We start from the raw sequence: 23,554 nt of genomic DNA on the forward strand, positions 1-23,554 counted from the left end.
AGCAATCAGGACTCCAAAATATAGGAGGGGAGTCGAGATGCAATATTGGCCACCAGCTAAGTACACGCACACAATGGGGAAGGTGCGAGACCGCCAATTACACTGCCAGGAAAAAGGGAGCTTTTTTAAAAAAAGCGCAGCGTGGCCAAGGCTAGATACATGCACACAATGGGGAAGGTGCGGTACTGCCAAAGTGCACTGGTGAAAACTAAGCCTCAAACAGTGGTGCACATAAGGGGATACACACACACAATGGGGAAGGTGTGGTATCACTTGACTATAGGTAGCTCTAAAGAAAACAGGTCTCACATGTAGAATTCTGTAGAATACTTTAGAAAAAACACTTGAAAAGTGAAAAACAAAATGGCAGCCACGATATCGGGGAGTCTAATGGCGGCCGTGTTATCGGGGAGCCTAAATAAGGCAGTCGGGACGAGACGCCGCCTTATAGGGCCGCAAGAAGCCTCAGAAAAGAAAAAACTTTAAAAGTGTAAAAAATAAAATGGCGGCCGCGATATCTGGGTGCCTAAATAAGGCCCCAGGAGGGCTGAAAAAGCAGCTGTAGGCCAAAAAACACAGCGGGGGGGGGAAAGCCGCAGCTGCGGGACCCCCACTCGACGGAAAAGCAGCAGCCACCGCTTGAGGAGCCTCAGCGAAGCACCCTCAAAAAATCCCAAGCGGGGAAAAACGAAGAGATAAGTAAAAACAAGAAAAAATTGCACACCCTCCGGACACCAACGTGGGGAGGGAAACAAACAGGAGAAAAAAGGGTGAATGGAAGAAGGAATAAGACTTATCTATCGCTCTGTCCAACAATTTAAACCTGCCTCGGACGAAGGCAAGAATGAAGACTGGAGTGGGAGGGGCCCGAGGCCCAGGTTTTAACTCTAGTGTGCATTCTTGCCTTCGGACGCTAGATGGCAGTAAAGCCCAATCTGATGGCAGGCTACCTGTAGAAAATGGAGATGGTGAGTGACTAGTTCCATATACCATGTCTGTCAGCCATGTCTGACAGCCAGCCAAGTAATTTTTAAAAAATGTTTTAAAGAAACACCCCTTAACAATGTCCCTGCTTCTGCTCTGAGATAACCTCTTTATTGATGTGATGGTATTGTGTTGCTGCTCTTTATTTGCTACGTCTATTCTTAAAGTGTATTACTGGATTACTTAGTTCAAGGTGGTATTTTTATAGTTAGAGATATGCTACTGAAATGCTGTTTCATTTGTTAATTGGTTTATTGTTATGAATTTGGTATGGCATGAAACTGTTTTATTTATCAATATTCAGATAATTTTTTTGTGTTTCTATTGATTGCAATTTTGGTATATTTGTAATTGATGGTGTACGTAATGCCAGCTGCTTTGTGTCTGCTTTTCAGAAGTAATAATGACATACAAATATGGCATGTTCTTGGGTTGCTCTGGCCCGTTGCGGAGTTCCATCTTTGGCGTGCTGCGGCTGGAGTGTGTCGGGGGTCGGGGGCCATTATTGCCGCGGCGTTGCTGCCTTGGCTGCTGCGGTTCTCGAGGCATTGCTGCTGCTGGGTTTCTGCCTGCTTGCAGCCATTCCATTCAAGCTCGCTGGATCGCTGCTGCTGGGTTCCGCTGCTTCTGCCTGCTCCTTGTCGCTGTTTCATCGCGGCTTTCTGCCTGCTTGCCGCCACTCCATTCAAGTTCACTGGATCGCTGCTGCTGGGTTCCGCTGCTTCTGCCTGCTCCTTTGTCGCTGTTTCATCGTGGCTTTCTGCCTGCTTGCCGCCACTCCATTTAAGTTCGCTGCTTGGGGCGTGTCCTGTCCTTCTGTCTTGCTTACTTGTTTGCTTATTGGGTTGCGGGCAGATATTTTACAACTTTATTTGAAGACATTACTTACGGACGAAGCTTGATGCGGAGGAGTATTTTTAATGCCGGCTGCTATTGTTGTTGTTTGGGTGCATTTTAATTGTTTGTTTGTTTGCTTGTTGTGTGCGTGAATGAGATTGTGTGTATGTGTTTGCGTGAATGAGATTGTGTGTATGTGTTTGCATGTATTTATGTGCATTTTATGTATTGTTGTGTGAATGTGCCTGTTGTGTTTAAGTATTTTTAAATATGTGCCTGGGAGAGCATACTTTGTATTTAACGGGGGGCTTTCGGGGGCCCCAATTAGCGTAGTGACGGGTTATGGGAGGTATGGCGCTAGGAGAACGTGCCAGGTAAGGGGAACTCGCCCCAGACAAGTTGTGTCTGTGCCTTGTTCCGGTTCTCCTCAAGGCCACAGAACTGCTGGTTGTTCTATCAGCCAGCCCTTAGATCTCCAGGTGCTGCTTTTGAATGCCAGGTCGGTATATAATAAAACCTCCCTTGTCCACGATTTAATTGTGGATGAGGGTGCCGACCTGGCATGTATAACCGAGACCTGGGTGGGTGAGCAGGGAGGAGTATGTGTATGTGTATGTGTAGCTCTCTCAGCTTTGTCCACCTGGGTATACGGTGCAGCACTATGGTAGATCTGAGGGTCGGGGAGGCGGGGTTGCTGTGGTCTATAGGAGTACTTTCTCTCTCACCAGGCATCCTGTCCAGATGGCGACTGGTCTAGAGTGCCTCCACCTTGTGCTGGGCCAAGGAGACAGACTGGGAATCCTGTTGGTGTACCGCCCACCTTGCTGCCCAACAGCTTCCCTAGCTGAGCTGACAGAGATAGTCTCGGAGGTATTGTTGAGGTCCCCCAAACTTGTAGTGTTGGGGGATATCAACATTCATGCCAAGACTGTCTTATCTGGGGCGGCTCAGGACTTCATGGCCTCCATGACAACCATGGGGCTGTCTCAATTTGTTACTGGCCCAACGCATGTGTCGGGTCACACTCTTGATTTGATCTTCGCCACTGGTCATGGAGATGGTGATCTGGAGGTGGGGTGTTTTTCATCTACTCCATTGTCATGGACAGATCACCGCCTGCTGAGTTTTAGACTTACGACGACTCTTTCCCTCTGCAAGGGTGGGGGACCTATTAAGTTGGTCTGCTCTTGGAGGCTTATGGATCCTATTGGTTTTCAGAGGGCTCTGGGAGTTTTTCCAGCTGATAGTACTGGCGCTCCTGTTGAGGCCTTGGTCGAACTGTGGAATACAGAGATGGCCCGGGCTATCGACACAATTGCTCCCGCGCACCCTCTTCGATGCAGAGCTCATACAGCTCCGTGGTATACCCCGGAGCTCAGAGTGATGAAGCAAGAGAGAAGGAGGCTGGAGTGCAGATGGAGACGAACTCCAGACGGATGCAGTTATGGTTTGGTAAGTGCCTCCACTAAGTCGTATATAAAAGCGGTAAGGGCGGCGAAGAAGTCGTATATAAAAGCGGTAAGGGCGGCGAAGAAGTCCCACTTCGCTGCCTCTATCAGGACATCTCTCTGCCGCCCTGCAGAGCTTTTTAGGGTTGTACGAGGACTCTTACATTCTGGTCCTCGAGATACCATTGAAACATCTGAAGCTCGCTGTAACGACATGGCAGGGCACTTCCAAAATAAAATTGCATGCATCCGTAGGGACCTAGACTCCGATGTTATGACAGATGAATCCACTGAAGTGTCCAGAACACGGTCTTGTCTTTCATTATTGGATGAGTTTCAGTTGGTGCAGCTTGAGGAAGTGGACAAGGTGCTTGGATTGGTGCGGGCGACCACGTCTGCTCTAGATCCTTGTCCATCTTGGCTAGTGAAGGCTAGCAGGACTAGTACCACCGGCTGGGCCAAGGAAGTGATAAATGCCTCCTTGAGTGAGGAAGTAGTCCCTAGTAGTCTCAAGGAGGCAGTAGTGAGACCTCTTTTAAAGAAACCTTCCTTAGACCCAGATAACTTGAACAATTATAGACCGGTGGCGAATGTCCCCTTTTTGGGCAAGGTTCTGGAGCGGGTGGTCGCCGGTCAACTCCAGGTGCTCTTGGATGAGACCGATTATCTGGATCCGTTTCAATCCGGTTTTAGGCCTGGTTTTGGCACTGAAACAGTCTTGGTCGCCCTGTATGATGACCTCTGTCGGGAGAGGGACAGAGGGAGTGTGAGTCTGTTGATTCTCCTTGATCTCTCAGCGGCGTTTGATACCATCGACCATGGTATCCTTCTGGGGAGACTCGCGGAGTTGGGAGTTGGAGGCACTGCTTGGCAGTGGTTCTGCTCCTACTTGGCGGATCGTCGCCAGAAGGTAGTACTTGGGGAACATTGCTCGACACCTTGGACTCTCCATTGTGGAGTCCCTCAGGGGTCGGTTTTGTCCCCCATGCTTTTTAACATCTACATGCAGCCTCTGGGTGCCGTCATCAGGAGTTTTGGAGTGCGTTGCCACCAGTACGCTGATGACACGCAGCTCTATTTCTCCTTTTCATCTTCTACAGGTGAGTCTGTGGATGTGCTGAATCACTGCCTGACCGCGATAATGGACTGGATGAGAGCTAATAAACTGAGACTCAATCCAGACAAGACTGAGACATTGTTGGTGAATGCCTTCCCTGCCCAGATGGTGGATGTTTACCCTGTTTTAGATGGGGTTACACTCCCCTTGAAGGAACAGGTTCGTAGTCTTGGGGTTCTTTTCGATCCTTCCTTGTCTCTTGAGGCGCAAGTGGCCTCAGTGGCAAGGAATGCGTTCTACCACCTTCGGTTGGTAGCCCAGCTACGCCCCTATCTGGACAGGGATGACCTCGCCTCAGTTGTTCATGCTCTGGTAACTTCTAGGTTGGATTACTGTAATGTGCTCTACGTAGGGCTGCCCTTGAAGACAGTTCAGAAGCTTCAGCTAGTGCAAAACGCAGCAGCCAGACTGCTGACGAGGACCAGCCGGTCAGCGCATATAACACCTGTTCTGGCCCGTTTGCACTGGCTACCCATTTGTTTCCCAGCCAGATTCAAGGTGCTGGTTTTGACCTATAAAGCCTTACATGGCGTGGGACCGCAGTATCTTGTGGAACGCCTCTCCCGCTATGAACTGACCCAGTCACTTCGCTCAGCATCTAAGGCCCTCCTCCGGGTACCAACCCATCAGGAAGCCCGGAGGACAGTTACTCGATCTAGGGCCTTTTCTGTAGTGGCCCCCGAACTGTGGAACAGCCTCCCCGAAGAAGTACGCCTGGCGCCGACACTTCTATCTTTTCGGCGCCAGGTTAAGACCTGGCTATGCTCCCAGGCATTTTAAGCGTTTAATGTTATAATTTTAAATATTTTTTTGTTTGCTGTTTATGTTTACTGTTGGTAGGTTGATTTTATTGTGATATTCTGTATTTTAATCTTTTGTACACCGCCCAGAGAGCCACTCGCTATGGGCGGTTTAAAAATGAAACAAATAAATAATAAATAAATAAATAAAATGTGATCTTTGAATGTGTGAATTCTAGGTAGAAATAGTTCCGATTCCCATACAAACTATCTAACCATCTTTATATTTTTATATATAATAGTAAATTCCTATCGTCCAAGTTATATTTTTCAATAACAACATTTATATAACTCTTGATTGTATATTTACAAAAATATACTTACATTTTATGTATTTTTGACCTAAATTTGTTTTTCATCTATCGCTTTGTGCAAGATTAGTAGTATTTCGGAGGAAATACAAACATTTGAGATAACATTAAAAGCTGGAGACAGAAAAATAGGACCTACCACTTCTTCATCTGAAAGTTCCCGTCCTTGGATGCTGCTGTTTTCTCTCACTGCTTGTTGATGCTTTTTCCCTTTAATGTGGCTAAAGAGATACACCTCTGAGGAAATCTGAAAAGAGATAATACAACAGTACAGTACAACCCACTAATGCTTTATGTGCTACTTAATTTGGGCCAAGACAAAAAATTATAGCCAATTGTAAAAGACTGTGTATTGCATAATCTACCATGCTGAGCAAAATTAATTTGTATCAACATAAAATACAAGAGGACTCTACTGATAATAATGCTCAGTGCCTAACTTAATACTTAGGGTTGTATCCAACATTAGCCATACTCAGAGCAGACCCATTTAAATTAATGGACATGATTAATTTAGGTCCTCTAATTTCACTGGGTCTACCGCGCATATGACTAATGTTAGATACAAGCTTTAGCATTTAACAAAACACATTGTAGATGTTTCAAATACATCATACACATTGTCAGCTTCCCTCAGGGTCCTACAAGGCTGGAAGTTCAATCCATGGCATGGTCTGAAAACACTTAATGCAGCTATCTTGCCTGAAACGAGCAGCTCTGGGTCTGGTCAGTGTCTGGATGGAAGACTACCTGGCAACTCCTTGTATGGAGCACCTTGAGTTCCATGATGGAAGAAAGCTGGGATATTGACAAACCCCACCAAAACAAATGATGGGGTAAAAATTAGGTCTTTAATGTTTAATAAATTAGTTAGATAAAATGATTTTTTTTAATTAAAAAGGATCTCTGGATTAAATCAGGCAGCAGATTTTTAAATTTTATATATATAAAGGTATCCTCCTTTTCTCGAACACAAGAGGGAGATGTTCAAGATGCTTGCCATAACAAACATATATAATGTCTAAAAACAAGGATATTCTTTGTTTCAGAAGTACTGTCTTACCTATTTACAAGTTCAGATTAATCCACCAGATACTGTATGATTAATAGTTTTAAAAACACCACCACCAGATCAGGTCCCTAGCAAAAATATTTACATAGAAGAAAAATAAATCAGCTTACAACAGTCCTATAAGGTAGGTAAGCATGCAGATGGGGTGGGTGGGCAAGGCTGAGAAAATAGTGGCTTAACTGAGGTGAAATTTGGACAGGGGACTTTCTGCCTCACAGAACATATCATAAGCTGCTCTTCTGCAGAAGCATAAGACGCTGCACAGTAATTTACTATTTAATTCCATTTATGAATCGCTTCCTATATCTTGAAGTGATTCTACAATTAAAAAAATACACCATTTCACACATAAAATTATTACATTTTTTTAAAAAAAATAAAAACACTTTATGTGTAAAAACAATTTCAGATCCAATACAGGTACAGAGGCATAAAGATATCCACTTAAAAGGCTTGTTGAAAAAGAAAGTACCAGATCTTTGCAACAAATCACACCATAGCGCATACATTCTCAACAGAATGGTAATCTCACCAAGACATTGCACAACGAACACTGCTTTTTCCGCTCATATGGTGTAAGTTTAGGGGCGTAGTCAGTATTTGCATGTCTTCCACTGCTCAGTTCAGCTGCTTTTTCTTTCCTCTGCTCTATTTGCTCCATGTGCCTCCGAATGCTCTCGTCATGCTGAGCAAAATCAAAAGTAGCAAACAGTGACCAAAAATAAATTAAAAAAATTAAAATAAGGGTCAAAAGTATGGCCAAAGGGGTTGACACTGAAGCAACGCAAAACAGCAGTACTACTGGGAATAACAAAAGTTAATTTTGAAATTCCTAAAAATAAACAAGTTTTGGAGAATAGAAACTCAAAATGTCCCAATGACACACACCCTCCAATAAATTAATGGTAGGGCTTAGCTTTATCTAGGGTTAATTATGGCCTCCTTCTTTCTCCACTTTGTGATCCCTTCCATCTTTCCCCATTACTCCCAGACTATGGTTGAAGGCACATGAGGCCAGCACCATGCTGAAGCTAAGCAGGGTCAGGTTTGGTCAGTGCCTGGATGGGAGACTGCCTGGGAACCATATGTAAGCTGCCTTGGGTTTCTATCACGAAAAGAAAGGTGGAGTATACATGTAATAAATAAATAAATAAATTACTCCCACCTACCAAGGCTGTGCTCGGCATGACCACTTCCTATCCATCCCCCTTCCTCCATACAGAATCATTATTGAGTCAAGTATAGAATTAGTATGATGTTTGGAACAATACATGCTTTTACAACAGGCAACTTAGTCCTTGACTGTATTCCAGCAACATCTACAACTTCCAAGTGTGGTAGCCACGATCAAAAGCCAGCTGTGCCAACACTGGAAATGTACCATTGGTATCACCTGAAGGGTGATTTTCTTAGGTAGTCCGACATCACGTGGATATAGCGCCATCTAGCGTCCGAAGGCAAGAATGGATCGAAGTCAAGACCTGGGGCATCGAGCCCCTCCCACTCCAGTTCATTCGTGACGAGACCGAAGTGAGAGACATATCTGAAAAGACATAAAAGGCCAACGGGCCTAACAGCAAAGAAACAGTTTCCCAAAACATGACCCAAAGATCGCAAGCATATTAAACAGGTCCAAATTGGTCTTGACTTGGTAAAAAAAGTTTAAATATTATAACACTGAAGAGTAATAAGTGGTAAGGTAGCAAAAAAACCCAAATCCTCCAAAAAGGGAGGGCCGTGATGTCGGACTACCTAAGAAAATCACCCTTCAGGTGATACCAATGGTACATTTTCCTTAGGTAGTCCGACATCACGTGGGATGTACCAAAGCAGCCCCTAATAGGGAGGGACCGCCTCTTGGCTACTTAGCAGAAATAACCTGTTGTAAAACACGCCTCCCGAATGAGGCATCAGCAGAAACGTAACGGTCTATCTTATAATGCCTTATGAAAGAATTTGGGGTAGACCATACAGCTGCTCTGCAAATCTCTGCTAGAGGAGCATTGGTTGCGAAGGCAGTCGTAGTGGCAGCTGACCTAGTGGAATGTGCCGTTATGTTACGAGGCACTGGCAGCTGAAGGGACTCATAGGCCAATGCAATACAGGCCTGCAACCAACAAGAGAACGTAGAGCTAGACACCTTTTGCCCCAGAGTAAGCAGGTGAAAGGATACAAATAAGGAATCCGTTGACCGTATGTCCTGGGTGCGAGACAGGTATGTCTTGAGGGCCCTCTGGACATCTAGCAAGTGCCAGGCCTTCTTGAGCGGATGAACAGGATCCGGACAGAACGAAGGCAAAACAATGTCTTGGTTACAGTGGAACGCCGAAATGACCTTGGGACGGAAGGAAGGATCTAGACGTAGTACCACTGAGTCCTTATGGAAAATACAGAGATGGCGAGCCGAGGACAGTGCCCCCAACTCTGAGATTCTTCTCGCCGAGGTGATCGCCACAAGGAACAGGACTTTGAAGGCCAAAAGACGTAAAGGCACAGATCAAAGTGGCTCAAAAGGAGGGCGCTGCAGGGCTTGTAGGACCTTCGATAAACTCCACGACGGAAAGCGATGACAAACTGCTGGCGACAGTAGGATGGCCCCCTTCAAAAAACGTTTGACCAGTGGGTGTGAACCCATAGGAATAGTAGGAGACGTGACGGAGAGAATAGATGAAATGGTGGCGGCGTGGCGGCGTAAGGTGTTAGGTTTCAGTCCGATCTTCAGGCCTCTATGTAAAAATTGCAGTAGATGTTGAACCTTGGCCTGAGATGGTAGAACGTTTTGAGAGTCACACCAACTAGCGAAGGTAGTCCAGGTGCTCTGGTAGACCCGAGAGGTCGACTGCTTTTGAGACGCGAGAATTGTGTCCACAACTTCCTTAGACAGTCCCGAATGAATCAAATGTCCACGTTCAAATGCCACGCTGTCAGATTGAGCCATTCGGGATCCGGATGCCAAATCGGGCCCTGAGATAGAAAATCTGGTCTGAGTGGCAACCTCCAAGACTCCGTCACTGAAAGGGAGAGCAGGTCGGAGAACCACGGCCAACGAGGCCAGTACGGTGCTATCAGGATCAGATGGGCCCTTTCGTGTCGTAGCTTCCTGATGGTCCTGCCCAATAGCGGTATCGGGGGGAAAGCATATAGGAGGCCTGCTGGCCACTGAGTCAACAGTGCATCCATCAATTCCGCGTTGTTGTCCAGATACCTGGAGAAGTAGCGAGGTAGCTGGTAATTGTGACTGGATGCAAACAGATCCACCGAGAGGATGCCGAACCGTCGTTAGAGAAGGCTGAACACTATGGGGTGTAGCTTCCATTCTCCCGGGATCACTTGCTGTCTGCTGAGCCAGTCGGCCGCAACGTTTAACACACCTCGGAGATGTTCTGCTCTCAGTGAAAGTAGATGTATTTCGGCCCATTGGAAGAGTTGAGACGCTTCCGCCTGGAGGCACCGTGACCTGGTGCCCCCTTGTCTGTTCAGATGTGATTTCACACAAGTATTGTCCGTGTGAATCAATACGTGGTCCAGAAGGAACAAGGGTTGAAAATGCCGAAGAGCCAGATGGACAACTTTTAGTTCCAGCCAGTTGATATTGTGACTTGCTTCCGTGTTGGACCACACTCCCTGAACATACTGGGAATTGCAATGGGCCCCCCATCCGGACAGACTGGCATCTGTGGTGAGTATGGTCCTGTCTGGTCCTCAGAACGGGGTTCCCAGTCTGAGATTTTTGGCCGTAGCCCACCAACGGAAAGAGGTCCGCAGAGATGGGTGCAGGTGGACCGTACGGTGGTTGGACGTGGCAATGTCCTGTTGGAAAGGGAGTAAGGCCCACTGTAAGGGTCGAGTGTGGTGCCGAGCCCATGGCACGATGTGAATGGTCAAGACAAACATTCCCAGAGCCCTTGCCAGAAGCATTAAGTCCACCCTCGAACGACATGCGAGGTGTAGAGCCATCTGTGTGATGGCCGTAATTCGGTCTGGTGACAAAAAGACCATGGCCTGCGTGGTGTCTAGAATTGCACCCAAATGTTGTAATCTCTGAGTTGGTAGTAGTTGACTTTTGTCGTAGTTGACCAGCCAACCATGGGTGCGTAGAGCCGTAAGAGCAGAGTGGACATGAAAGAGGGCCAAATCTCTGGAACTCGCTCGAATTAACAGATCGTCCAAGTAAGGATAAATGTGGACTCCCTGGACGCGGAGATAAGCCACCAGGGTTAGCAGCACTTTGGTGAATACTTGCGGGGCTGACGAGAGACCGAAAGGCATTGCTCGATATTGGAAGTGATGGGGGCCGAAGGCAAATCGCAGGAAACGTCTGTGGGTTGGACAGATGGGCACATGAAGGTAAGCTTCTTTGAGATCTATGGAAGCCAGAAAGTCCCCTTCGTGTAGCGCCTCTACAATTGACACCAGGGACTCCATCTTGAACCGTCAGTATTTCACAAAACGGTTGACAAATTTGAGATCTAGTACCGCCCTCCATGACTGATCTCACCTGGGAACTGCAAATAGGAGGGAGTAAACCCCTTGTGCTCTCTCCTCTGGTGGTACAGGTTCTATTGCAGCTATATCGAGAAGATGGGTTATGGCTTCCCGCATGATCCGGCACCTGTCTCGAACTCTGGGTAGAGTGGATGGAATGAACCTGTCTGGAGGGGTCAGCCAAAATTCCAGTTTGTAACCATGGAGGAATAGATCTCTGACCCAAGCGACCCGTGTCAGACATAACCAGTGACTTGCAAATATTAGCAATCTGCCCCCCACAGGGAAAGCATCAGTATTATCTTCGCTGACGAGCTCCCCTGCCATAAGTTGAAGTTGAGGCCCCTTGACTTCCCCTGTTCTGTGCTCTGGCTTGGAAACGTTGCCTGTTCCAGGATCCCCTGGAGGAGCGGAAACCAGAAGATTGAAAGTTGCGGCCTTGCCCTGCAGGCCGCGCTCCTCGAAAGGGCTGAAAGGAGCGATATGGGGTGAAACGTCTGAAAGCCCTACGATCCTCTCTCTTAGAAGTGGCCAATACTGGCCTTCGGCTGTCTTTAGGGTCTACCAAGACCGCCTTGAGGGCTTCGTCTCCGAAGAGTAAAGACCCAGAAAAGGGTGCTCTAGACAAGTTGCCCTTGGCCGTAGAATCAGCGTCCCAGTGCCTGAGCCAAAGGGTACGTCGGGCTACCACCTGTGAGGCTAGAGCTCGCGCGCCCAGCTGGGTAGCATCCAGTGTGCCGTTGGCTACGAAGGCTGCTGTCTTGTGTAATTTTACCAGGCCCTTGCGGAGCTTGACAGGGTCTGGTTCGGGATCATCTAAGAGTTCGTCTAGCCACATCATAGGCGCTCTTGAAAATATGGAAGCTGAAGCAGATGCCTGAATAGTAAAGGCAGTAGCCTCGTGGTTTTTACACAAGGCGTAGTCCATGCAGCATTCAAAGGGGTCCTTTAGTTGTGATTCCCCTTCCTTTGGAAGGAGCGAGCGCGAAACTAAACTGGAGACTGGATCGTCGATGCCTGGAACAAGCAAGTGATTCATAAAGTCCGGGTCCAGTGCATAGAGCCTTTTGGCCATAATGGAAAGGCGGTGTGCCTGCAGAGGATGATCCAGCTCTTCCTTGGCCAGCTTGCCAATGGGGTCCGGCACAGGAAGGTAATGATCCAAAGATTTTGGAGACTTAAGGACTTTAGCTCCTTTCATGGGGAGAGTGGTAGATTCGGGCTGTGTGGTTTGAAGGCCCAATGTGCCCAAAGCTCTGCGAGATAGCGGAAGAAAGTCGGCCGCATCAAATAGGCGATATGAGGTGTCCTCCTCGAAGTCTGCCTCATCACTCCACTCATCCCCTTCCGCTTGAAGAGAATAATCTGGGTCCTCCAACCCAGGGCTGTCATCTCCAATCCTGCCTCTAGCAATGTCAAATGGGTTGGGCGAGGGGAGCGGTACCACATCAAAACAGCCACATGGGACTGGGGCACAGGAAGGGTGCTGTTCGCTGTGCTGAGTCAATGGAGCTGTCTGGACTCTCGACTGATCTGAGAAGAGGCTTAGTATATCTTTCAACTGCATCAGGAATTCAGGAGACAACTGCAGTCCTGGTACAGAGGCAGGTAGTTGCCCTGATAGCGGACCAGCAGGCAGTTGTGCTTGTGGAGGAACTGCAACAGTGGGCTCACTGGGCTGGAGTGGCAGGCTAGATTGTGAGTGGCAGACCCCAGGCTGGTCAGGAAAACCCTCGAAGGCATCCTCAGATGACCCAGCTGGAGAGTGAAACAGTGCTGTCAAGTGCTCTTGGTTAGCAGCTTGAGAATGTGGCACAGAAATGTAACGCGTGTTTTTGGTGGCACTGTGGCGAGACAGGTGTTTAGTTTTAGCCACGGTCTTGGAGTGCAGCCTGGGCAGTTTTTGATTTGCAGACTTATGATGCAAGGACTTGCAGGGTCTCTTAGCCGCTGCTGAATGTGCATCTGAGTGTTGATCCGCCATTCTGAGCGCCCAGCAATGCTATACCAACACACGCACAGAGGTGGGAGGTGCGGTGTGGCAAGGGACTTTCACCACCACACAGTATATATAACACCAACACACGCACAGAGGTGGTGGGTGCGGTGTGGCGGAGTACTATCACCAACACATGCACAGAGGTGGGAGGTGCGGTGTGGCGTACAGTTCCAATAATTTCAAGGTGCAGTCCGAATATGCAGTTGCTGTGCAGAGGCACTTGTTGTAAAAATAAGTCCTACAGGCACTTGGATAGCCTGACTAAATAACTGTACAAACAAGTGAAGGAGAACAGAAAGGGCGGGAAAAATGGGCAGATCAAAATGGCGCCCGCGAAAAAGGGTGGGAATTTCAATCAAAATGGCGGCCGGGAAGAAGGCATAATGGCGGGCAGGCAAGGGTTCCTGGCGCTTTAGAAGGCCTGTAACGGCCACGGCAGTAGTCAGGCAGACAGATAGGGGAGGAGGAGCAAGGGTGAACTCCAAGCGCAGCATATAAACGATGACTCTCTTTAAATGTGAAAAAGGCTGGGGGGGGGTTCTCCCACGGCCACCTGAAGAGCCTCAAGGCAGAAAGAGGCTAGCAGAGGAGCCACAAAGGAGAGCTCCAACCGCCCCTTGCCGAAGGAGGCCGCCGCCTATCACTTCAGCCCAATAGCAGCCCCCGCCAAAAAAGCAGAAGTTAAAGGAGCCGCAGCTGCGGCTCCCGACGAAACGAGTGAAAGCTCTAGGCAAAAATCAGGCAAAAAAGGCAGCAGCCTTTCGGCACAGCCCCAAGCAGCCGCCGCCGAAAGAGCAGATATGAAAGGAGCCGCAGCTGCGGCTCCCGGCGAGGTAAAAAGCGAGAAAAGACGGCCGCCGCCTGGAGGAGGCGGTGGCAAGGCAGGGGAAGGGCTGACGAGAGAGCTGCAGCCGCAGCTCTCAGGGCTCATCCCAAAAGAGAGGGGAGCCCAATAAAATTAGACGTCACCTACGGTGGGGAGATGTCGAAAAGGAAAAAATACTAAAACATTGGCCGAAAAGAGGGAAGGCTCGTCTATTGGAGACGGGAGCCAAAAGGGAAAACAGCAGCCGCCGGATTCTGTCAAAGAGGAAAAAATACTAAAACATTGGCCGAAAAGAGAGCCGCAGCCACGGCTCTCAGGGAAGGCTCGTCTCTTGGAGACGGGAGCCAAAAGGGAAAACAGCAGCCGCCGGATTCCGTCAAAGAGGAAAAAATACTAAAACACTGGCTGAAAAGAGAGCCGCAGCCGCAGCTCTCAAGGAAGGCTCGTCTCTGGGAGATGGGAGCCAAAAGGGAAAACAGCAGCCGCCGGATTCCTCAGCAAAAGGACCAAAAGGGGGAAACAAAGTGAGGTAAAAATAAAAATCCCCCCCCAAAATAAGGTCCCAGACAATAGAAAAAGAGTGAGGGAGAGAAGAAGCAAGAAGAATTTTGACAGTCCCACACACTCAAACTTAGCTACAGTAGAAGATCCAAACGTCTCGAACAAAGGAAGGCAAGAATGAACTGGAGTGGGAGGGGCTCGATGCCCCAGGTCTTGACTTCGATCCATTCTTGCCTTCGGATGCTAGATGGTGCTATATCCACGCGATGTCGGACTACCTAAGGAAAAGCAGCTTTCTCACGATTCACTGAAGAGTGGACCGAGACCTTCTAGATTTGATGGAAAAGGAAGAACTAACTTTTAACAAGAGGGAGAAGCCAGAGAAGTTTCACCAAAAACAAAAACTGGAGAGGTGGGTAATGTGTTTTGTTTATTCTGCAGGGCACCTTTCTTCTGCCTTCTGCTAGCCCTTCCGCTAGTCTGCCCCAATACTGCTTTGCCACACACACACACACAGAGAGAAAATGATAGGAATTCCTTAAATAGCAATATATTTTCAGGCTATACCTTCAACTGGATCTTTTTCTGCAGTTCTTCCATAGCCTCCTGTTGAGCTGCCGTCAAAGCAGCTAGCCTCTCTTCTCGATCTCTATGCAAATAAGAATGTGCACATTATGAAAACTGAAAAGATACAAAGAATCCATCTATACCAACCACTTGCAAAATGACCTGGATCCTCTATGGGAGAAGGTGGGGATGAAAGTGGGGGAACACATACTGGGTTAAATGTAGGCCGCAGTTTTTATTGACAAACTTCTAAATAGTTAGGCCAATAGAAAGCAGTGCCCAGTCACATCAGCAATGGGGTAGCAGATGGCATCAGGCAAAGGCTGACACAGATCAACAACTGCCACCGTTTGCCTTCATCCTCGGGTTTCAGGATTGGTTTGGGGGGGCTAAAGTACCCAAGGCTTCTTAAGAAATGCCTCCCTTGAGATTTAAAAAGATGCCTAAACTGCTTACCCTTTCTATGCTGAGTTCCTGTCCATTGTAAAAAAAACCCAACAGCTGTGACAATGAATATTCCCGGCAGCAGATAACCAGGTCAAACCTCCAGGGCTTAGAAATGGATTCAGTGGCTGAGGAAGACTGTTTCTTTTATTGTTTGGGAATTCAAAGTCAAAACCTACTAAACACCTGAAACTGATGCCTTCTGAGGTTGAACATATTTGCTATTATCAAAACAGACACCCACACACACCATTTCTAATTTTAATAAACAGCAGTATATAAACAACAACTTTGGAGAAAACAAGCTGATAACTATAGAGAATATACACTGATCTCATAACTTTTGCAAAATTGTATTGACATGATCAATTCTTTGGATTATAATTCTTTGACATCTATAATGTTCAGAAACCTTTCTGATAATCAAATCAATGTACCATGTAGGCAGAGGGAATCCAAGTTGTCAGGTTGACAGACATGCATTCTTTCACAACAGGGCCTTAATTGCCACTATGGATGTGTGAAATCTTCCCTGTTATTTCTACGCCACTGAAGAGGGAGAGAGTTTGGAACATTTTCCTGCAAGGGTTGATTTCTTCTTACTGTAGCACAAGAATGCATTGCTCCAAGTTTGACACCCAGTGTGGCTCCCAACTGCACATAAATCTTGGCTTTACTTATCACTGTACCCCATCTAAGGGCTGAGCAACTTGATATAAACAGAGAAAGCTGCCTTATACTGAGTCAGACCATTGGTCCATCTAGCTCAATACTGTCTGCACTGCCTGGTAGCGGATCTCCAGGGTTTCAGGCAGAGGTCTCTCTCTCTTTCAAAGCTTTGAAAGTTAATTTCATAGTAAATGAAAATCAGATTAGTTTCTGTTGGGTCTGGATGTGAGAGGAGCATATAAAAACTAAAGCATTTCAGAAACTTAAGTTCTTGGGAACAATTTGTTTTTTAATGAGGTAACATTTCAGCTTCCAGAAATAGCAGAGGAGTAAATCCATAAAGAGAAAACTCTTAAGAAGATAACCTCATCTTAAGGCAACAGTGAGCAGACCATGTTTAGGGGGTATACTTGTCTGTTTACCATAAACCCAGGATCCATCTGCCAGAGCCTGTCACAAAATGGCAACTCATGGGGTGTGGCCAGTCATAAAATGGTGTGGAGAAAGTCACTGTTATCCATTGCAACTCATGAGCCATGCAATGACAATGCTAACCTGTCTACATAAGTATAAATCCATATCTGAGCACTACAGATCAAGGATTCTAGCATCAATTATTTGTGAGTGTGACTCAGAGCTACACAAAGACTTGATCACAGCCATATACTAGTAACACAACTGGGTTGTATTCAAATAACTCCTACTCAGAATAGACCCAATGGAATTAAGTCACAAGTTAGTCGTGTCTATTAACTTCAATGGGTCTACTCTGAGTAGGACTAGCATGGAATACCACCCACTATTTCTTGGGTGTTATCACAGAGCGGGAAACCTTGGGTCTGAAGGCCAAATGTGACTCCTCTGCCATCACTATACAGCCCTTGGGACTCTCCACAGGCCAGCCTCCTCACTGGTCCAGCTCTGTGCCCTCTTGGAGTGTTTTTGCCTGCCTAGAACATGTCTTTGAACCATGGTGATGCCTCTTGTTTGCTTGGATGGAGAAAAGCATGGATCTAAAAAGCTCTAGTTTGTGTGTGGCTGGAATACAGCCTACTGTTCAAAGACACTGTCATATCTGTTGTTCTGCCACAGGCTGCACAGTACTCATAAAGCTCTGTGGAAGCCCTTCAAACTTCTGCTCATCCAATCAAGTACAGATGGCTTATATATTTACCATGATGTATACAACATACAAAACCTATATATGCTACAGTGAGTGAGTTTCTCCTTAAGCTGTTTTACATTACTTGTCCCAGAAGCATGATATAGTAAGGATTGCAATCAGTGAGTTTCTTTCTTTCATTTAGTGATCTTGTTGTACAGTTACATGTGTTTTCATTTTTACTTTTTTGTTGCCTGTATTTTTAATTTTCTTTCAAACTAAAATTGCATGGAGAAAAAGGAACAGCAAAAAGTGTTGTTTTTTTTAAATCAGGAAGAATTAAAAGGGAATTTAGTATTCACCAAAAAACCTACAGCAGGGTTGGGTGACCCATGGTCCTTGTTCAGCCCTCAGCTTAATATCATATGGCCCACAACCTGATTTCAAAAGCCCTCTGCAAGAAACCAGTTCAGACCTCTGGCACGAATAAGCTGTCCCTCCCATAGCTGTCCACTGGATAAGGAGGGGGGGCATCAAAGCAAAGGGAGGAAGAGAGGAAAGGATGGCAGAAAGAGAAAGGAGATAGCCTCGGCCACTTTGGGACCTGGCTCCTACCACCACTGGCTTTGCCCCCACCCACTGCTAGCACATGGCCTTGACATACCTCTGATGAGATGCGACCCCTTGACAGAAAAAAGGTTGCCCACCCCAATCTATAGCCAAGAGCATCTGTCCTTCACCATGACCTATACAGAAGCACTGAAAACAGCAAAGAAGAGAATCAAGATTGCTACCTGGCTCTTTCACGTGCTGCATCTTCCCGGGCTCTCTCCTTCTCCTGCCGCTGCTGTTCAATCCGAGCTTCTTGCTCTTTTCTTTTCATTAGCAACTCTTCTACCCGGGCTTGGCGTTCTGCTTCCAAAGCCCTTTTACGTTCCTAGCAAGCAAACATTTTAGGTTAAGAAACAACAACTGTCAAACATTAGCATGAGAAGCAAGTCGCTTTTATCAGGTCGAATTTTCAGTGGGCACAGGCTTCTGAATATGCACTGCAATATGACCACATTGAGACAGACAGATGCCCAGCCCAGTCCTATACATATGTACTTGGAAGTAAGCCTCACTGTGCCCAATAGGGCTTTACTCCCAAATAAGCACACACAGAAGATTCTTCCACAAAGCACTTGAGCAGCTTGTTAAATGTCTCAGAGTTCCCTTTGGGAATTTGGGACAAGAGCTTTTTTCTACAAAGGGGAATAGGACCTCAGCAGGGACTGGATGCAGCTCTGTGTCACATTCAGGCTTCGTGGCCAGACGGAACATGTCCTGGAAGACAGATGGTATGTTGTACAGGCAAAACAGAGCATTTACTTTCAAGATGGATTACAATCACCCTTCAGCTATCCTGTCTTGACCCCTTCTTAGAGGCCCAGTTGAGCCAGGAAATTCTCTCCTTGATTATTCTTACCTCTAGCCCTTTTGTCTCCAAAGGCAGTTGCACACTGCTGCGAAAAAACTTCTTGTCTGAGCCTCTTGATGTCCAGACCTGTTCTGCCTCCTCTTTAGTTTTCCCTTCCATATATTATTCTGGCCCCTTCTTTGGCTACCTAATTTTCCACTTTCCCAATCACGTCCACCTGCATTTCTCCTCCTTCCATGTCTGACTTGCTCCACAGTCAGCTGACATGATCCAGTGATACTGTTTCCAGATGCCTGTGGCTCACTCCAATCATGAGTGCGAGAGTGAGAGAACGATAGCAGGGCTGCCCGCTCTGCTCCATAAAGAAACAAGGTGCACACCTTGCATGCACCAGTGCCATGTCCTATTTTAAATAGCTCCAGCCCCAAATCCTGAGACTACACTTTGAACACAGAGAGATCTGCGAGTGTTGTGGAGACATCCTCTGAGAGGGAATACAGAAGAACTCAGGGGCACATACTCCACCTCTGGTCAACATCCATTAGAAATTTCAAATGCACTGAAGGAAACTTGCTTAAAATTTCAGGAAAAAGACAGCTGTAGCAATGCGGAAAGTGTAAGCCAAGAGGAGGAAAATGAGTCATGGACCAGGAATCACGAACCTTTTGGCCCAGTGGTCTCTTTTGAAGTTTTGAGAAGGTGCCATGGGTGCCAGTCACAAAATGGATGCTGTTTGTATGTGGCACAACACAAAATGGCTGCCACATCTAAAAGAGCAAAAACAGACAGCACTCTCATGCATTGTGGATTTTTCAGGTGATATTTACTGAGACCTTTTGTGGGTGCCACAGGAGGAACTGATGGGCCCACTGAAGCCTGAGGATGCCGTGTTAGTGACTCCAGAACTAAAACATGGAAAAGCAAGACCCTATAACATGGAGAAGCAAGGCCAGAAAACAGATATATACAAATTTGAGAAACAGACCATCAGGATGGAACAATATATAAACTGAGAACACTTTCTCTGGTTGCTAATATGAGCAGGGCAAATACTGCACAGACCTACAAAGAAGAATGTAAGACATATACATTTTGCACCTGCGTAGAACCAGAGCTCTAGCCAGAGAACTGGTCCTCAAGGGGAGTTTTCACATTCACTATTAATAAGGGCTTTAAAGATCAAAACCAGCAACTTGAATTGAGCCCAGAAACTAACAGGTGGCCAGTGCAATTAGGTCAGAATCAGCAACAACAACAGAATCAGTGCAGTATGTTCAGACCTTCTGGTGCCAATCAGTAATCCATCTGCTGAATTCTGAGCTAACTGTAGTTTCTGAACTGTCTCCAAAGACATATAACGCATTGCAGTAATCTAACCTAGAGGTAATCTAACCTAGAGTGTATACCCAAAGGGGAGGGGCGAGTGCTTTCTCTCATAGTCTCCATTATGGAGGGGGGTATTTTAAATAAGCTCTGGAAGTTGCTGACAGCTATAGCCATTTCATTAGTCTGAAACAGTTCTTCTGAAGTCGTTGACCACTGCTCCATTATTTTTATGAACTAACTATTGTATCACATGTATCATAGCAGGAAAATAAATGAAGCGATTAAAAGCAATTTTATATTAATGCTGGTTGCATTTGTAAAGTCAAATCATACCTGCACAGCTTCATCGCGAGCTTGCTTCTCCTCTTGCCGTCGCTGCCGCTCTTCCTGCAGTTCGTTCAGCCTCTGCTCATACTCTTTTAGTTTGGACAAAACATCGTGACGTTTATTCTGGGCTTCTAAAGTGTTTATAAATGCTATCTCATTTACCTGCCAAGAAAACAAAGTTTGAATATGAGTGATGATAATGAGACCTCTAAAAACTGGATTAGAACTGTATATAACACATCAGAAACATTTTGGACCATTCATATCAACTAGAAGTCTGAAACCAAAAATAATTGGCTGGTAAATCTAAGCTAATGGGTCGTTCAATTACCTTTCCCTCATGTACATAGTTTTATTTATTGTCATTTGTTTTATTTAGAAGATTTGAAAACCGCATAATGAAAGAGCTCTCTAAGCGGTATGCAAATAAATTGTAAAGCACAGCAAAAATCCATAAAACAATGAAAAAACACAGTTATAATCAGTAAAGCATTTAAAATAAATATAGGTCACTAAATTATATGTCTGAGTAGGCTTGCTGAAACAAAATGGGTTTCAGGAGTATAAAATATTTTTCAGTCAACTGACAACTTTGCAATCTTAGAAATTTAGGAAGCTGTCTTATACAGAGTTTGACCATTGGCCCATCTAGCTCAGTATCAGATATTCTACATTGACTAGCAGTGGTTCTCCAAGGTTTCAGAGAGCAATCTGTCCCAACTTTACCTGGAGATGCCCACGATTGGACCTGGGACCTTCTGCATGTAAAGCATGTGCGCTGCCAGTGACCTACAGTCCTTCCCATACAGGGCTTTCTGCTTCCCTATTTCTTAAGACTAATCTTGCTAATCAGCAGTTTGCCCACTTGAATTATTCATATCTTACCTCTTTGAGGTTTAAAACTGGACTGCACACATTGTCCTTAAGCAGTTAGAACATTCATGAAAATTCTGTGCCCATCACATTCTGCCAGCCAATTAGCTCATGCTAATTGGCTGGCAGATTCACCACCACAAGTGCAATACAGTATAGATCAGGGTGCCAACGTAGCACCCACAGGCACCAATATGCCCACCAGTACCTGCCATGGCACCCACAAAAGGTAAATATCCCCCTCAACAATCCACAATGCCTGAGACTGTTTGCTGTTCCTGCTCGGCTTGTTTGCTCTTCCTGCTCGGCTTGTTTGCACTGGCTCAGTATTTCCTACATTGAATCCACACTCTTAAATGTGCCCACATTTCATTGGATGCCACGACTGGACACCCACCTTCTCTTCCACTCTGAAGAAGGAAGTATATAGAGATTTTCTCTGTGAGTGAGTGAGTGAGTGGATAGCTGATGTGAGTGCTTTTTCCCACTAATGTGTGTGGAGGGGGGGAGGGCATGGCCACACCATTGTGTGGTGCTGTCTCTTCTTCTGCTCTTTTAGGTGTGGCAGCCATTTTGCTTTGTGCCATGCCCCCACAGAAGGCATTTTTTTGATTGGTGCCCACTGCACTCTCTAAAAATTCCAAATTATTATCACTTGGATATGTTGCAGAAATTCCATCAGCACTTCAATGATTTGTATCCCATCAACTTGAACTGGCTCACACAACAGTTCACTTTCTGGTACCACTTTGGAAGAGCCACATCAAAGCTATCCTATACAAGAAAATGTTTCGGGTTTAACCACTACAGTAAGCGCTACAAAAATGCACTCTTTTCAGAACTGACTTTAATATCAGTGGTGCAAAGGTAGATGTTTTAATGTAAGTATTTTCCACACTGTTGACTAATTTCTCTAACTCAGAATTCCAGAAGCCCCAACGGTTGAGTCAGCAGCCACCAGGAACATTTTTAACTTTGGGAACAGACTTGGTGCATACACTGGGAATGCCTCCAACTCTTAGAACAGTAAAAAAGAATAATGGAGCTACGTGACTCTAATTTGGCAAGCCACAACAAAAGCCTAATTAAATTGCTTACGAGGACTTCTGATTAGCTCTACAAGTATAAGGAAAGCCAATATTTCCTTAATGGCGTTATCCAAGTTGGGTGGTGGATGGATCTGATGTGTAAAATGTTTATGTCTAGATGTCCCCATGTGAGGCCAGGCTATGTTGTGCAAAATGCCTTTTCCTCAAAGTTTCCCATCACCAAAGTTCCTTCTTGTGGGCTATACGCATGTTTGATCTGAAGCCAGAGGGACATAGCCCCATGTCGTGAGCCCTAGCATCTGTGTTTTGGTCCCCCTACTTGGGGTTCACATAGGCTGTGTTTAAGTGTTGAGCTCCATCATCTCCTATATTCTGTTGTGGCAACATGGGTGGGGTGGTCCTCAGTGTAGGGGCAGCTATTTTTAATTGGATGATATACCCTTAGTGGGGCTTCCTCTTCCTTGCCACCGTTGCCCATTCATGTACCCTCTCCCTAGACCCAATCTCAACCACTGCGTAGAAGGGGGTGTATCCAACTACATTCTGCCCAGAGTAACCACGTCAAAACTAGTGGGCCTAAATAAGTCACATCCTTTCATTTCAATAGGTCTGCTGCGGGTACGATTAACAATGGATACATCTCAAGGAGCATGAGAGGCACTTTCGAGAATACTGCTTCATCTCTTCACTCTTGTCACTGCTAGCAGAGAGGGCAGGTGAATAAGTCACAGCAAGGTCCAGAGGGTTGGGGGTTGGCAGTGGGATCCAGCATTAATAAGGCCCTCAGCAGGAGCCCAGTGAAGCCTGCCCCTTAGTAATGCTGTGGATTATGATCATTCAAAAGAAACCGAGCAAACCATTTGGAAGGGCCACAGCTCAGTGGTAGAGCATCTGCCTTGCAATCCCAGCATTTCCAGGTAAGGCTGGGAGACACCCCTGCCTAAAACCCTGGGGAGCCACTGCCAGTCAGTGTGGACAGTACTGAGCTAGATGAACCAAGGATCTGACTCTGTATAAGGCAGCTCCTTGTGTCCCTATTTCATATATCAAGTAGAGAAGAAGCCCTTTGTATGTAATAGGAAATGTGAATTATTTTTTTAAAAGGCAGCATGTAAATTATTGGAACGGAAAATGTTATTACAGTACCATTACATCTCTTTTACTGTATTTGTATCAACCCCCCCACCTTGCCCCAACCCCCCCCCCAAGGGGATACTAAATAGCCAGACAAATTTTTTGCTTTGTTTAATGAGTGGAACACATTTACAGAATGGATTTTGCAGCTCAGTGAGCAGCCAGCAATGAGAATTTAAGAGACAGAAAGGGTGGCACCAGAAGTCATGGCCTTCTTCCTCCACTTCACATCACATCAACCAGTACTTCTGACCCAATTAATC

General features: G+C 46.1%; 1 protein-coding gene across 2 annotated transcripts in view; it reads right to left on the bottom strand.

Annotated features, from left to right (window-relative positions):
- The window catches only part of SCAPER (S-phase cyclin A associated protein in the ER), a 306,133-nt gene that overhangs the window by 181,725 nt on the left and 100,854 nt on the right, over positions 1-23,554 (bottom strand). For both annotated transcript variants that reach the window (XM_061595510.1, XM_061595511.1), the window contains exons 16-20: positions 20,242-20,397; positions 17,957-18,099; positions 14,948-15,029; positions 7,102-7,254; positions 5,637-5,744 (exon numbers count right to left, since the gene is read on the bottom strand). In XM_061595510.1, coding sequence (XP_061451494.1) covers positions 5,637-5,744; positions 7,102-7,254; positions 14,948-15,029; positions 17,957-18,099; positions 20,242-20,397 — 642 coding nt within the window. The remainder of the gene's footprint in view (positions 1-5,636; positions 5,745-7,101; positions 7,255-14,947; positions 15,030-17,956; positions 18,100-20,241; positions 20,398-23,554) is intronic.

The sequence above is a fragment of the Rhineura floridana genome, chromosome 14 (genome assembly GCF_030035675.1).
Source record: "Rhineura floridana isolate rRhiFlo1 chromosome 14, rRhiFlo1.hap2, whole genome shotgun sequence".
In the NCBI taxonomy this organism is placed as follows: domain Eukaryota; kingdom Metazoa; phylum Chordata; class Lepidosauria; order Squamata; family Rhineuridae; genus Rhineura; species Rhineura floridana.